At 35.1% G+C, this 15,542-nt stretch overlaps 1 protein-coding gene across 1 annotated transcript in view; it reads right to left on the bottom strand.

Moving 5' to 3' along the window:
• The window catches only part of LOC140159401 (long-chain-fatty-acid--CoA ligase 1-like), a 49,487-nt gene extending 38,763 nt beyond the window's left edge, over positions 1-10,724 (bottom strand). Inside the window, exons 1-4 of the mRNA XM_072182864.1 lie at positions 10,630-10,724; positions 8,530-8,653; positions 2,798-2,865; positions 2,043-2,144 (exon numbers count right to left, since the gene is read on the bottom strand). Of these exons, the coding sequence (XP_072038965.1) occupies positions 2,043-2,144; positions 2,798-2,865; positions 8,530-8,653; positions 10,630-10,719 (384 nt within the window). The 5' untranslated portion in view covers positions 10,720-10,724. The remainder of the gene's footprint in view (positions 1-2,042; positions 2,145-2,797; positions 2,866-8,529; positions 8,654-10,629) is intronic.
• Between the last annotated feature and the right edge of the window lie 4,818 nt (positions 10,725-15,542).

Here is a 15,542-nt window from a genome sequence, read left to right as displayed (position 1 = left end):
GTTCGGGAAAAAGGTGATTTTGGCCTTGAGTTGGTATTACGACTCGTAAGAGTAGTTTTACCACTTCTTGGCATTGCAGTGTGTACTACTCTTCTTTATATGCAATGTTTAAATAAAAATACAAATATTCTAGTAATGTAGTTTTACCACTTCTTGGCATTGCAGCGTGTACTACTCTTAATTATATGAACTGTTTCAATAAAAGTACAAATATTCTAGTAATGTAGTTTACCACTTCTTGGCATTGCAGTGTGTACTACTCTTCTTTATATGCTATGTTTCAATAAAAGTACAAATATTCTAGTAATGTAGTTTTACCACTTCTTGGCATTGCAGCGTGTACTACTCTTAATTATATGAACAGTTTAAATAAAAGTACAAATATTTTAGTAATGTAGTTTACCACTTCTTGGCATTGCAGCGTGTATTCAGGATTCAGGCTAGCGTGTACTACTCTTCTTTATATGCAATGTTTAAATAAAAGTACAAATATTCTAGTAATGTAGTTTTACCACTTCTTGGCATTGCAGCGTGTACTACTCTTCTTTATATACAATGTTTCAATAAAAGTACAAATATTCTAGTAATGTAGTTTACCACTTCTTGGCATTGCAGCGTGTACTACTCTTAATTATATGAACAGTTTAAATAAAAGTACACATATTTTAGTAATGTAGTTTACCACTTCTTGGCATTGCAGCGTGTACTACTCTTCTTTATATGCAATGTTTAAATAAAAGTACAAATATTCTAGTAATGTAGTTTTACCACTTCTTGGCATTACAGCGTGTACTGCTCTTCTTTATATGCAATGTTTAAATAAAAGTACAAATATTCTAGTAATGTAGTTTTACCACTTCTTGGCATTACAACGTGTACTACTCTTCTTTATATGCAATGTTTAAATAAAAGTACAAATATTCTAGTAATGTAGTTTTACCACTTCTTGGCATTGCAGCGTGTACTACTCTTCTTTATATGCAATGTTTAAATAAAAGTACAAATATTCTAGTAATGTAGTTTTACCACTTCTTGGCATTACAGCGTGTACTGCTCTTCTTTATATGCAATGTTTAAATAAAAGTACAAATATTTTAGTAATGTAGTTTTACCACTTCTTGGCATTACAGTGTGTACTGCTCTTCTTTATATGCAATGTTTCAACAAAAGTACTAATATTCTAGTAATGTAGTTTACCACTTCTTGGCATTGCAGCGTGTATTCAGGATTCAGGCTAGCGTGTACTACTCTTCTTTATATGAAATGTTTAAATAATAGTACACGTATTCTAGTAATGTAGCTTTACCACTTCTAGGTATTGCAGCATGTACTACTACTACTCTTCTTTATATGCAATGTTTAAAGAAAAAGTACAAATATTCCAGTAATGTAGTTTTACCACTTCTTGGCATTACAGCGTGTATACTACTCTTCTTTATATGCAATGTTTAAATAAAAGTACAAATATTCTTGTAACCTAATTTTATCACTTCTTGGCATTGCAGCGTGTACTACTCTTCTTTATATGCAATGTTTAAATAAAAGTACAAATATTCTAGTAATGTAGTTTTACCACTTCTTGGCATTACAGCGTGAACTACTCTTCTTTATATGAAATGTATGTGAACTATTTAAAGAAAAGTACAAATATTCTAGTAATGTAGTTTTACCACTTCTTGGTATTGCAGCGTGTACTACTCTTCTTTATATGCAATGTTTAAATAAAAGTAAAAGTATTCTAGTAATGTACGGTAGTTTTAGCACTTCTTGGCATTGCAGCATGTACTACTCTTCTTTATTTGAAATGTTTTTAATTTAAGTACAAATATGCTAGTAATGTAGTTTTAGCGCTTCTTGCGCATAGCAGCAGCGTGTATACAACTCTTCTTTGTATGAACTGTTACATAAAAGTATACAAATACGCCGGTTATGTAGTTTTACCATTGGAAGTTTGACGCCATAATCTGTGAATATTATTGAAAACTACATATTTGTCTTTGTCTATTGAATACGATATTACAATGATAAAAATCTGCCCCTACCTCAGGTCTGTTCTGCGAGTAGATGCCAATGTTAGTTGTGTTTACTGCCTCACGTCCTTTAGATATTAGACCGGATCCAAACTGCAACGACTTTTCTTTAAACTAGAACAAACAAGATATATAAGCAAAAATAGTTAACACGTCACGTTAAGATGGAGTTGAGTACATTTTATTTTCATGTAATAAGTAGTACATTATTTTAGGTTAAATTTCCACATAAACCTCACTCTTCAAAAAGAAACGACTGACTTCCTCTTTGAAACATTGGTCGGAAACCATCTTAAATTGTCGTTTCACCAAGTTTTAGATTGTAAGTCAATCTTTTTCACGAACATTGTTTATTGAGTTTTTGATTTTGCGTGCTAGCCCTATTCTCCAAATTACCAAAATGTCCAAGTGTTGAGATATTTTCTCATTATATCCACTGCTATCTCATGAGCTACTAGCACTAAACAAATACTAGGCTTGTTTGTACTCGTTTAAATGTATTTTTCATGCTTATTCCAAATATGGTCATAAAATGTACAATTCTGAAATTGTTGAATATTTTTTTAAATAACTTTGGACCTCTTATATATGTTAGAACGTAAAAACTATTATAGTCTATATACATTACATCATTATCAAAGTCAAAATATACGCCACCAGTGATTTGAGTGTATAATTATAATTATATTTGATTCAAATGTCTTATTACAAAAGGTAAGATATATAACACCAAGTTTATCGTGACAAATACATAAGTATATTGGTACCTCGCTGAATTTCATCCATTTGTACGGTTCCCCTGCAGCAGGTCGCCACCCCATACAAGGTCCATCATCTTGTAGAAAACAAGCAAGAACGTATAAACTATAATTAGTAATAAAGCTAATTTAGTTATACGTAGCACAAATAATAAAGTTGATAAATATGCAAATTTTAGTTTGCCTTTTCTCCTTTTTTATGGAATGTCCTTAATATTGCCCTACTCATCAGGGAGGTAAATAAGGATAATTTACTGGGTGGGCAATTTAATTTATTTTTGCCCTCAAATAATGATATAATATTGGATGGCTGAGCATGATACCATAACATATCGGATGAGTCATAAAAATATCGGACGAGCCAACGGCGAGTTCGATATTTGTATGACGAATCCGATATGTTATGGTATCATGCGAAATAAGCCATCCAATATTATCATTATTAGGTTTTCTTAACTCCTAATAACCCTGAAAACATAATAATGGAAAATAATTTACTGGGTGGGCAGCGATAATTAATGGTATCCAGGCGTTTGGATTTTTGGCGTTTTTGCATCTTCTGCCAATTTTTAGCATATTCATGTAGCAACTTTCAAGAAAAATTATATACCATGTTATATTTCACTTTACTTATACTAATTATCACTCACTATTACTCCTACGTAGGAAAAAAAAGCAGTAAAATTAGATGGTAATTATTATATGGTGCCCAATTTTTAGTGGGCAAAATAATTTACTGGGTGGGCATTTTTGGGCAATGGGCAAATTGAATTTACTGAGTGGGCAAAATAATTTACTGGGTGGGTAACTGCCCACCCAGTTAACATGTTATTTACCTCCCTGCTACTCATTCCGTTCACTCTTTCTTTTCTTTCTTTGTTATTTTGGAATTAAGACATGAGTTTTTTTTGCAAGCTACGCTCGCAAATTAGGAGTGTGACTTTTTATTTCTATTTGGTAATCATGTGGTAATGAGGCATACTATTAAATGCCAATAACAAACAAATCAAGGAAATTCAAACTTCCGGTGCCAAAGTTTAGTTCAAGGTATATGGCTTTTGTTCATTACAACAACTTCCACTATCATGTGTAAGTATATATAGGCATATAAACTGGCCCAATTCTCGTAGTCTCATTTTGCATAATATCATACTCAATTTTGGAATAGCTTTTTTTTTTTAAATATAAAAACATATTATATGCATGACACGGGGCATGTTTTATGGATTATTCCCACTTGGTCCAATCCCATTTGGTCCAATCCCACTTCGTCCAATCCCATTTGGTCCAATCCCACTTGGTCCATTCCCACTTGGTCCAGTTCCCACTTGGTCCAATCCCATTTGGTCCAATCCCACTTTGGCCAATCCCACTAGGGCCATGTCCCACTTGGTCCATGTCCCACTAGGGCCATGTCCCACTTGGTCCATGTCCCACTAGGGCCATGTCCCACTTAGTCCATGTCCCACTAGGTCCATGTCCCACTAGGGCCATGTCCCACTAGGTCCATGTCCCACTAGGGCCATGTCCCACTAGGTCCATGTCCCACTAGGGCCATGTCCCACTAGGTCCATGTCCCACTTAGGCCATGTCCCACTTAGGCCATGTCCCACTTAGGCCATATCCCATTTGGACCCGTACATAGGCCTAGATGTACATACAAAGATGAAAAGGTTTAGAAGAACAGAAAGGAAAAAATGAGATGATGTAGAAGGAGCAGAATAAGGTAGATGAAAAGGGTGAAGAATAGACAGAGGAAGGAAAAGAGAAGGAATCAGTAGGACAAAGGAAGGAGATGGAGACTGAAGGAGAAGAAGGGATTGTTTGCCAACATAATGCCGGAGACTATGAACAGAAATGACCCATAAATGATGATCTTTGGCTTGTATAATAATTATGTGCATAATTATACGAAAGTGGCATTTTATCATAGGCCTATGTAATATTATATAGACCATTTAAGGTTTGTAAATTGTGTGAACGCACATCGTCACACACAGTTTTGCAAGAAAAATGAGAGTATCTTCTATCATGCACGATAAGTTGACGAAAAAAGATACCCTGTTCTACGTCGGTCGGCCTTTTTTTTTCTTCTTTTTTTTTTTAAATGACCCAAAAAATCACCAAAATTTGTAAATAATTTGCAATTTGAGAAAATACAAATACATTTTTTTTTCCCAATTTGTTCAAACTCTGGGTCAGTCGGGCCCGTAGAACAGGGTTTTTTTTTTTTTTCGTTGCCTAAAAACAAAAACACAAATTGCTCCTTTCAGACTCAAATCACCGTACCATTAGACTCTGAAAACCAAAAATGAAATTTGTCATCTAAGATTCACATGACCACAACCAAATCTTGCAACAAAAGAAAGAACTGCTCTATTACAATAAACTCTATAACATCCACGATATAGTCATCAAAAAAACCCAAAAATGCATGATAAAGCTCAACATGTACATAACACACTCGTAGATATGTACAACTCCAAATATATCAAGGAAGATGGGCCTTTCTTGACCCATATATAACAAACTACACATGCCTTTTACCAGAAGTCCATAAACCACCTCCAGATAACTTACTCTTCCATGCACATCCTATTATATAAGCCTACTAATTATTAGTCATAATGGACCTACATCCAAAATATCCACATGTTATGACTATTTCTTAAAACTTATAACCTCAAAACAATCTATATAATTATGTGAACGATGCTTCTGACATCATAAACAAACTAGAGGCTAACAAACCAGTCCCACTCTAATATCTCACTAGAAATAATAGTTGGCACAGCTATATATACTGAAACATTATTAATCTGAAGCAATAGGTATAGCATGCAAAGCCTTTGAAAACACCAGGTTAATAACATGTTTTAACAAACCACCAACTGAACAATTTAGAAATCTTTTAAGTCTCGTTCTTGAATACAAGACCTTTTTTTAAAAGAAAAATGGCATGGTCATGCATGGGACCCACTCTCAGTGCAGTGCAACTTTATCCAATCTTACATTATATTCTCAATTACTGGATATACTTAGACGACTGTGATCCTATACCAAAGAACGGAAGAACTTAGACAGACATTGACTATCTTTCCGTTCACAAACACTTGTTAGGGGACCTAAAATAATTTTCAGGGCCCCTTTGGCCATGAAAATGTATGTCAACCCCATAGAAAATATAGTGTAAACTCATGTTCTGCGAGAAAATATTTTGGTGATTTTTTAATGAGCCTCTACAGACGGATTAAAATATTTAGGACCCACTTTTTGCATCAGCTCCCACCCCCCTTACAACTATAGGCCCTACTATGAAAACTAAAACAAGTACTGAAAATGACCAAAAACAAATATTATAACCATAGTGGGACATGGCCCTAGTGGGATATGGATCAAGTGGGACATGGCGTGGGACATGGCCCAAGTGGGACATGGACCTATTGTCTGTCCAATTAACTTAGACACCCAGTTTTTGTTACTTATTTGAAAAAATATACACTTTCAAAGAAAGTCATGAAAAAAAAGTGTTAACATTCGCTGAGACCTAACGGGATTTTTGTGTTTCCAAAGCATTGAGTGAGAGTTTACCAGAAATTCTATTGAAATTGGAAGGTTTTTCTCAACACTTTAAAAATAATCCGGTAGAAGTTGGGTACCATTATTTTGGAAGGTCTTATTATACAGATTTGTAGGTATGGTAATTTTGGATAGTGAAGGGATGAATAGTAAATTAATTATACTCCTCACCAAAAACATTTTATAAAAATGAAAAATATAATTCTGGTCACATAAAATGCAGACAGTGTTTCTAATTGGCATATATTTATTGTATTAACTCAGTGATCCCAGCTGTCCCTCAACCAATTACAACAATTCGGCGCGGTATTTGAATCTTCTTTTGTGCATGCTTTTGGCTTGGCACAATTCTAAGAAAATACAAATTGTATGCCATATGAATGTTCTGATGTTTTTGGTGAGGAGTATAATTCACAATACACTCCAGACGCATAGTAACTTGCCCTATCATTTGTTATAATGCACCAACTGTGACATCTATTGGGTTATAGAGGTTGTGCATGAAATTATTGATTGGCTCCAAACAAAGGATTTGAACCGGTGTCCTTCACCGAAATCATGACACAGTGTAGTCCATTCAATCAAATATTGTCATCAACCTATTTGATCGTAGTGTATTTGGTATGCGTGTGACGACCTCTCGCGGTAGATTGCAAACATGCTTTTGTTGAATGCATTTGAGTAGACCGCCATTATTGTGAATTAGTAAAAGGATCAAAGAAAAAAGGGTGGAATCACTGATCAATATGCATGTTTACAATGTTCAAACACCCCTTACTGTAAATACATTGTAGATTATCCCATCAAAAGTTTCAAGTCATTAGGAATATTCGGCTGGACCCAGATATCTTGCTGTAAATTTGTCAAAATTGAATAAAAGTAGACAAGGAAGAATATTTTTTTATCGCTTTACTAATAATTTCTGTTAGGTCTGACCGTGTTTAGCCACTTTTCTTTCATGACTTTTTGCCAAAAAGAAAACTTTTCGAAATATATCCTAAAAACCGGGTGTCTAAGTTATTTGGACAGACAATAGTGGGACATGGCCCTAGTGGGACATGGCCCAAGTGGGACATGGCCCTAGTGGGACATGGCCTAAGTGGGACATGGCCCTAGTGGGACATGGACCTAGTGGGACATGGACCTAGTGGGACATGGCCTAAGTGGGACATGGCCCTAGTGGGACATGGACCTAGTGGGACATGGCCTAAGTGGGACATGGCCTAAGTGGGACATGGCATAAGTGGGACATGGCCCTAGTGGGAATGACCTAAGTGGGACATGGCTAAGTGGGACATGGACTAAGTGGGACATGGCCCAAGTGGGACATGGACTAAGTGAGATTGGACTAACTGGGTCTGGACAAAGTGGGATTTGGACCAAATGGGATTGGACTAAGTGGGATTGGACCAAATGGGATTGGACCAAGTGGGAATAGCCCGGCATGACATCCCACCGGAATCCCTGGTTACACTCTTAAAAGAAGCCGGTTCGATTTTATAGAACTTATCTTGTCCTGTATACGGTACCCTCTCCCAAAATGGTTCTACAAAGAACCTTTTTATGGGTTTAAGAACTTTTATGGTTCTATACAGAACCTTTAAAAAACGGCTCTTGATCAAGGACCATTTTAAAGGGTTTTCTATACCAAAGGTTCTCAAATGGTTATTTACAGATCATTTGTCGGGTAAATGGTTCTAGAACCAGTTTGGGAGAGGGTTCCGTACACAGGACAAACAATGTTTTAAGTCGAACCCTTTTTTATAAGAGTGTAGTGGTTATATCAATCCAAATCGGCCACTCTCCAAGTGGAATGAGGTTGTCGGCTTGCAAATAACTATAAGCCCTTACATAGGCATATGCCTACCCAAATACTGCATGTTGAAAGAGTACAAGTGGTCCAAGCAAAATTTGGTGTCTTTTAGGTTTTAGACATCATAAATTTTTAATCAAAAAGGTCTCCCTGCCACTTGAACTTGAACATTAATTCTATTCGTCCATTTTATTAAAGAAAAATATGTATCGGTATAGGCCTACTTATTGAGCGAGATGCATTCACGGAATAATAACTCATCGGTCACGGTGCTAAAATATTTAAAAATCATTCAATCAATCCTGGTTACCGGGCCGTCCTGCTCATCATGAATATTCATAATACTTACTTGATTGTTTTAATCCTCTTTCCATGGCCTCGTAAACCGTGCTAACATCATCATACAGTTTCTCCTTAATATACTCTCCATTTTTGTGATTCGTGTATATGGAACAACGCGCTCTTTCAGCACCCTAAGGAAAAATAATATACGATTATTTTAGCGCCGAATTGTAAGATCAAAGGTAGCCTACTACAATTATTTCAGAATTTGGGAAACAATAACGAAAATAATATTATTAGGCCTATTATACTTTAATTTTTTCTTTTTCATTTGACACCACCCGGGGGGTCATACCTTCATGGCATTTTGAGATATGAAAAGGACTCAAAATATGAATATTTACCCAGGTCTTATGAGGAGTGTTACCCCCGGTTGTGAAATTATTTTTTATTATATTCTTTACTTTTTTCTATACCACTCGTAGAGAGAGGGGGTTCTTTATAATGATGAGTGTCACTCCCCGGCCCCGGGTGGGGATTTTTTTTTTATATTCTTTACTTTTTTGTCTCTTTCATTTGACACCACTCAGAAGGGGGTCATACATCCTTGGCATTTCGAGATATGAGAAGGACCTAAAATATGAATATTGATCCGGGTCTATATGAGTGTCACGAGGGTGGGGCAATAGGCATATGTCCATTTCAGACCAAAAAGCGTTAAAGCGGGTGTTATACATTATAGGCTGATGCCACTTTATGGTTCAGAAAAATACTACTTTCCGGGTTCGAGGTGGGCTTATTTTTGGAATTGATCATATCTTGATCATGCAAGAAAGAGCTAGAAAGAGATAAGCTGGGACAATCGCGATATCTATCTTTCCAATGAGTCAACCAAACTGGTCATATAGTCTATATCAGTAGTCAGTCATACACTTTTAATAATTATACAAACGTAAATCGGTAATAAAGCGTATCAGGATTGGGTCAAGGCCGGTAAATGCTAAAAAGAAAAACAAAGTAGGCTATAATATTAAATTATATATAAAAAATGTTATTAAAGTATAAAATAAGACGTTCTTGGAAAACAGCGTTAAGTACGGGTACGCGTCCTTGGTTGAAATACATATACAACAAAATAATAAAAAGCCGAAAAGATTGAAATAAAATTTGGAAAAAAAAATTAAAACTATAAGCTATAGTCTACTAGAAGCGGTTTTAAAAAGCAATGAATTCTGTTATCCTATCCTAAGCAATTCGCTCCGGGGAAAAATCTCCGAACTGCATTTTCGATTTTGCCATCGGCTTGTGATTTTCTAGTTTATATCAATAAAATATTATTAGGCCTCTAAGCAAAAGAGGAGAGTGAATTTATTCGTTTGCATTTTTTCTTTGCTAAATATTTTTTGTAGCTTCTACTCAAATCACCTGATATATCGGATGATGACTCAGTAATGAGATGGAAATACACGTGGATGTATAAAACATCTGATGTTATATACACACGTGGAGTATATATTATAGTAAACACGCTGAAAGCCAAGGAGGCTATTTACTAGTACGTCCATGATGGGTATTGCATATTATTTAATACATGTACTAAGTATATGCCAAAAATATACGTTTTGGGAATTGGGAACCATTCATATAAAATGTGAATGTATAAGTTTGTATACTTTGCGTAACCAGTAAAGAAAGATAAGCAGAAATATTGAATTCAATATTTGAAAGTTAACTTTTTATATATAAAAAATTATAAGATGCTGCATCAATCCGGGCTGGAATCTTTTAAGAGCAGGATGTAGTAAAAAGCCCAAATAAATGCCTCTCATTTCTTGCTGTCGGTCTCCAAATTATCTTAAACCTTTTATTTCTTTTAACAATATCTCGCAACAAGGAAACAGATGGTTAGCACGATGGTAGGCAGCAACGTTGTTTATCCAGAGTTGTATTAGCATTTACGGATATATATTTAGAGACAGTGATATATATATTACTAGTACCGGGGATATATTATATCCCAGTTCGAGATACCCTATCTATAAAATACATGTTTACATTAGGGCCTACTAGTAATACCACTTCCATGGTAATACATATCTTACAATTTATTTAATAGTGGAAATGTGAATTCTTGTGAACTCGATTATTTTTTACTTAAAGAACTTACCGGTATAAGAACAGATTGGTTGTTATGGTCGTAATCTGCCATCCTGGTCAATCGACAGTATTTTTGGTGTATGCACGAGCCTCTATTCATAAAATGAAAGCTGAATTTTGCAACAACAGCGCACGTGAGAAAGGATCAGCACACTGTTATTAATTTATTCTAGTGCCCTTTCAACTAGGTCGCCCTCACTTCGGTGTAATGCATAAATACAAAGTGTGTGCATTCTTAAATTGTTGACTGACCATGATCTATGAAAACGAATTTCGTCTTGGTGCGGTTTTGACCTCTTTTACAAATTACTGAACTGTGCTCCAAGGAAGAATTAACCGATCAAGCCGACATGCAACGCTGGATACTATTTCCATCCATTAAAAAGAATATATTAGTATGCAATTTTATCAGCCATTGAAAATTGTTAGCATGAATAGACCAATCGCCACAATTCAGCATCGAAGTGGTTACGTAATCCTCTTGGTTACCGGATCACACTATTTTGGTATGCCTTCGAGTGCCATATACTTTGTGTGGTGATTGTTTCGATCGTGGTTCATTACTCAAGAGCGTGATCCCGTTGACATAGTAACATTACGTAACTTTGATACTGAATTATTTTGAAAGGATCAATAAAATTCTCAATCTCTTTAGCATTATGTGTGAACATTTAAATTGAATTCTGAGCCGAACGTTTTAACTTTCAAGCTGCTTCATTAATTAATCATTAATCTATAATTTGAGAGTATTAAAAGGCATATTATGTAATTAAGTGGGTGCTAACCGAGGTGCTATAAACTCTACGCCCTTTCAACTCTGAATAAACGTGTATTTATTAAAGATGTAAAAGTCTAAGAATAAGATTTTATTATTTAATATTATTTATTATTTTGAAAGGTAAAAAATGTTAATTCAGAATTTCACACAATCGTTTTTTGTGATCAGAAGTGTAGCCATTTCGTCTTGCTTCTTAATTTGGTTGTTTTTGCAAACTATATAGTGTCCCGTCATGTAGCTCTGCAGTGTCGACCCCTTTTTTTCAGGCTGACTTCTATTTTTATCTAAGAAGAAAGCCGAAATCGTTTGCAGAATACGAAATGAATATATGCAGGTCATATTCTATTGATCAGCAGTGTGTAGATTGGCTTCAGGCTGTCTTTTTCAAATTATCTTATTTTAGTTAAAGCCATAATATACGATTTCGGTTAAATTATAATTTAGTATATTGTAAAATATTATTAGTAACAACTGACAGGAAAATTTTCTGATCATTTTAATGAGTAAAATTGAGGAAACTTCACTAACTCACTATCTTTGCTGCTTTACTGTGGTGTGCTCTATGGGGGATTTAAAGTCATAATATGACTTCATTGAAACTTTCTCTGCGGTTCCTCAATGAATTTGGCTGAATCCGATTAGGCGTAGGCCTAAGTTGGTACATTACATGCCAAAAAATAAGGTTTGAAAAAAATTGACTTAACTCATTTTAAAAGATCGTTCAGAACATTATGACTTTTAAATGACCGAACACGCTTCAACGCTCAATAAAATGAATTTTGAAAACACATCTGCTTGAACAACCTGCATCAGGAAAATCGACGTTGATATCAAATTTGCGATTTAGGCATGAGAAGTGCAATGACCCCGGGCAATGACCTCCGAGGGTTGATGAAAAGAAGCGTAGGCCTAAGTTGGGACATTACATGCCAAAAAATTAGGTTTGAAAAAATGGACTAACTCATTTTAAAAGATCGTTCAGATCGTTCGGGACAATACAAATATGCCAAAAAATCAGGTTTGAAAAAAAATTGACTAAACTCATTTTAAAAGATCGTACAGTTCAGTGTCTTTGAATGACCGAACACGCTTCAACGCTCAATAAAATGAATTTTGAAAACACATCTGCTTGAACGCATCAGGAAAATCGACGTTGATATCAAATTTGCGATTTAGGCATGAGAAGTGCATTGACCCCGGGCAATGACCTCCGAGGGTTGAAAATAATTCGCTGTGAAAGCGCGCGGCGGATTATTGTTTGATAGTATAGTTATTATGAGAAAACCATGTTTGTTATACAATCGCGGGTTGATTTCTTCGTTTGTCTTCAAAGTTTTGTTGATTTATTTATTGTTTATACTGTTTACGCGATGTCAAATAATCCATGCTTTTAAATATTAGGCCTAATTTATGTTGTAACAAAAATGTTCAGTCTAGTTTCGCTACAGAAAGTAGTACAAATTATTTGATGTGGATTTCATATTTAGTTATTTTTTTCAGAATGTTTTTTTTTCTCAGCAAATTTTAATCTTCAATACAAAGTTAAGGACAATGTTAACTCCTCTCTCCCGTTCCCCACACCTCTCACCCCCCCCATCTAAAAACCACATAAAACAAAGATATACCAACTTGATGTGCGGAACCAAGAAAGATAAAAACGAATGGAGTATAATCATGAAAGCGTGTTAACACTGCGATAAAAAAAAATCAAAACAATAGGATTTATTTAATACAAGACATCTTTAAAAATCCATACAAAACACATAATATTGTCAACAAAATACATATTTATTATCAATTTTGCATTTTCTTTTTTTACAAGTACAAGTTAATTTTTAGTTTTCAATTCATGGAATGTTAAGGCAGATGTTATGTACTACATTATGGTCAATATACAGACATGGACTGGGGGTTCCTTCAGGGCAGGGCAGGGCAGGGCAGATCCAACCCCTCCTTAAAAAAAGAGAGCGAAATGTAATTGATATGAATGATGAAAATGGACGATTTGCAAATCTCTCAAATAAAAGGGTGAAGTTCCCCATAAATAGCAGCTAATAGTTTCACATTAGTGGTATTTCCTTAAACACAAATATACACACACTATCCTCCCTACAGCCATATTTATATTTTCATCAAGATTCACAAAATTAATGTCCCCACCCTTACAATAACGTGGATATGTGCCTGGTTTGCTCTACATGGTTTAAGCTATTTAGGGCTGGGTGTGGGGGCTGGGGGAGGGGTACTTAGTACAAATGCGAAACTGGGATGTGCTGCAAACATGGGTTGCATATGTTCATCCTTCGTATATTGCCTTTTTCCAGGCCAAAGGGTGATTTTTTAGGCCATCTTAATTTAATTGCTTGTCTCAAAGCCCCTGTGTGCATTGATAATAAAATTGCCCGCTTATTGCGCGCTATTCCAGCTGGATTGAGTAAATTTCATTTTTATCTGTTTTTTCCCACAAAATCCATCACAAACACTTCTAACATTATCAGACGTAAAAATAGCATTAGTTTTAAATCTCAGTACGGATCTTCATCTTAAACACAGTGAAACTTAAATATCAGATTATGTTGTTCAAGTCCAAAGATTTACTCACGTTTTAGACGTTTCATCTTCCGTGCGGAAGATTTCATCGGTAATGCGCCGATACAGCCGCTGCACCACCTCTGGTCCTCCTACTCTCATCCCCAGGGTGTGTAGTTGTTTGCAGTAGCTGATCGTATACATGACTCAAAGGACCAGAGGTGGTGCAGCGGCTGTATCGGCGCATTACTGATGAAATCTTCCGCACGGAAGATGAAACGTCTAAAACGTGAGTAAATCTTTGGACTTGAACAACATAATCTGATATTTAATTTAATTATATCAGTCCTGATGAACTTATTCAAACTTTACGTGCCTATTTTGATTTTTTTTTTAAATCTAAAACTGCATTCTGCATTAGGTTTCAACTTTGGAAGCGCTTTGAGACAAACTATTAAATTAAGATGGTTTTACAATTTTCTATTTTTATTTTTTTTTAAACAGCCAAATTTTGCCTAACTGCACCAATTTTGAAATAATGAACTTTTATCTTTTATTTCCCAATTAGTACTAAACGAATGATTAGGATTGAGTTATGTTTCATTTGGCAGAACTTGATAATATTTTTTGAATCCAAAATATATAGTGCTGTATTTTTCTGGAATGGGGCGTAGACCTGATCCAAACCACCAATTTGCATGCCAAAAAGGAAATAAAAATAAAAATCAATCAACATTGTCAAGGTTCTCAAACTGTCTACAACATCCACATCATGAGAAACTAGAATTTACTCAAACAAACACTTGTAAATAGGTTACAATTGAAGACACCTCTGTCAGTTACAGGTTGTTAGTCAGAAGGGTCATTAGTATAGCTATTAGTCCACAAACCCTATAAACCCTTACCCTTACCATAGGCATAACCCAAACTTCAACCGTTATATAAACCCTAACCATTGCCCTAAACTTCACCCTAACAGTTACCCTAACCTATAAAGCCCTAATCCTAACCCTAAATATATTAACCTTAATTGTCGAACACATCCCAATTATTTTCTTATAAAATTGGTTGATATTGGATTGTAACTACTGTCCAATTAAAATAATTGCATTACCTTTGTAATTATTACGTATGGCACTCAGAATAATAAAGTATATACACCTTAATTTATACCAGTCTCTAAAATCAGAATGTGCAAATTGTCAATCAAGACTGTTTTTGATGATAAGACTGTTTACAAAGGTGTGCTCTGGCAAGTTATTTTTGTCAAGAAAAAATAATAGTAAATGTGTAGACATTTATATAGTGCCTTAGATCCATAATTAATACAGTTATCAGGGTGTTATACATGTGTTTTTAACTGCCACTAGGATAAATCCAGGGGGTACTCAGTACAAATGACCATATGGGGATGTGCCGCAAACAGAAGTAGCATTTTCGGCCTTTTGGTATATCAATGACCCTCGGCCAATTTTGGTATGGGTCCCTTTTTCAAAATTTTCTCGGAAAATAGCCCAAATATTTTAAACTTCGCCAAAATTTGTGTTAAAGACAATTTGGCTGAAAATTCTGGTATATTGATGGGTCCAAATTTCCAAAATTGGTATATTGATGGT

The sequence above is a fragment of the Amphiura filiformis genome, chromosome 8 (assembly GCF_039555335.1).
Source record: "Amphiura filiformis chromosome 8, Afil_fr2py, whole genome shotgun sequence".
NCBI lineage: Eukaryota > Metazoa > Echinodermata > Ophiuroidea > Amphilepidida > Amphiuridae > Amphiura > Amphiura filiformis.
This window is presented reverse-complemented; position numbering and strand designations above follow the sequence as displayed.